The sequence below is a fragment of the Egretta garzetta genome, unplaced genomic scaffold (genome assembly GCF_000687185.1).
Source record: "Egretta garzetta isolate BGI_Z169 unplaced genomic scaffold, ASM68718v1 scaffold228, whole genome shotgun sequence".
Taxonomy (NCBI): domain Eukaryota; kingdom Metazoa; phylum Chordata; class Aves; order Pelecaniformes; family Ardeidae; genus Egretta; species Egretta garzetta.
The window spans coordinates 402,515-403,785 of NW_009260758.1; the positions used below are offsets into that span (position 1 = coordinate 402,515).

Consider the following 1,271-nt stretch of genomic DNA (forward strand, 5'->3'; position numbering starts at 1 on the left):
TTTTTTAATTTTTTTCTTTTGGAAGTAAGTTCTGAATCGCTAACCTGGGCGCATCCTTCATCCTTCTCCAAGCTACCTGCCAAGTCAGAGAAAAGGGGATTTAGCTTCCTACGCGCAGTGAACCTTATCCCCACACCTCAGTCCAGCCAATATAGAAAAGTGAAACAGTCTGAAACTAAAAACAAACAAACAAACAAAAAAAACCCAACCAAAAAAAAAAACAAAACAAAAACCCCACGAGAAGAAAGTCACACTGTGCTTAGTCTTTGGTTTCCAAGTTCAAAGGAGGAATCTGCTTCAAAGCTTGAAGCAGAGCCGAGGAGTCGATAGGGGAATGGGCCGGTATGGGAGAAGGGAGTCTCTGGGGCATCAGCAGAGGCGGGGAGATTTTATCGGGGTTCATGAACCCCGTAAGTGCTGCGGCAGAGGCTGGGAGGCTGGGGTACAGGACGGGTACGGACGCCGGGTACCAGCACTTCTCCAGCATGGGCAGATAGGCTGTTGCGGACGGCGGGATCAAATAGAAAGGCAGGCACAAGGGAGGCTGGTGGGCGTGGGGGCCCAGGAAGCTGCTGGACGAGCCCATCACGTCGCTGCCAAAAGGGCCCTCGTCCTCCGGCGACTCCAGCCTGCTCCTCTTGGCCGGCGGGTCCTCAGTCTCTTGCTTAATAGAGCTTATTCTCTCCTGGACCGCGTACTTGAGTTCGGTATCCTTTTTGAAATACTGCTGTTCGGATTTGGAGTCACTTTTCTCCAGCTCTCCCCCGTACCCGCTGTCCGTGTCTGTGTCGCTGCCGCTCTGCTCCCCGCTGGAGTGAGCAAATGTCCTCTGGATCACAGGCACGCAGTTTTTCCCGTGTCCCTCGGCCGCTTTGCTCAGGGACACAGGTTTCTCTTTCAAGTCCACCATTTTAGGAGGGATGTCCCCAGACTTGCGGCCGGCTCCGCCCTGGAGCACCTCGGAGGCCATTCGGTGCAGATGGCTGACCAGCTGGGACGACTTCAGGTCCTTGCCGTTCTCGTGCTTTGCCAGGTATTGCAGCATTTCCTTGGCACACATCTGGAAACCGGATCGAAACATTTCCTGGCTGGAATCAAGGTTTCTTGATGACAGGTCACCTGAGGAAACATTAACAGAAGGAAATTAAAAATTAACAACGTGCTAAATAGTTCCATTCCCATCTTCGAGGCGGACCGGAGGCGATCTTGAACTTGGGTTACAGCACAGCTAGAGGGGTGAACCTGGGGGTCAGCCCGAGCTCTGCACACAT

General features: G+C 53.0%; 1 protein-coding gene across 1 annotated transcript in view; it reads right to left on the bottom strand.

The window, feature by feature from the left end:
* Positions 1–34: 34 nt before the first annotated feature.
* The window catches only part of BHLHE40 (basic helix-loop-helix family member e40), a 7,371-nt gene continuing 6,134 nt past the window's right edge, over positions 35–1,271 (bottom strand). The window contains exon 2 of the mRNA XM_009645989.2: positions 35–1,119. Coding sequence (XP_009644284.1) covers positions 260–1,119 — 860 coding nt within the window. The 3' untranslated portion in view covers positions 35–259. The remainder of the gene's footprint in view (positions 1,120–1,271) is intronic.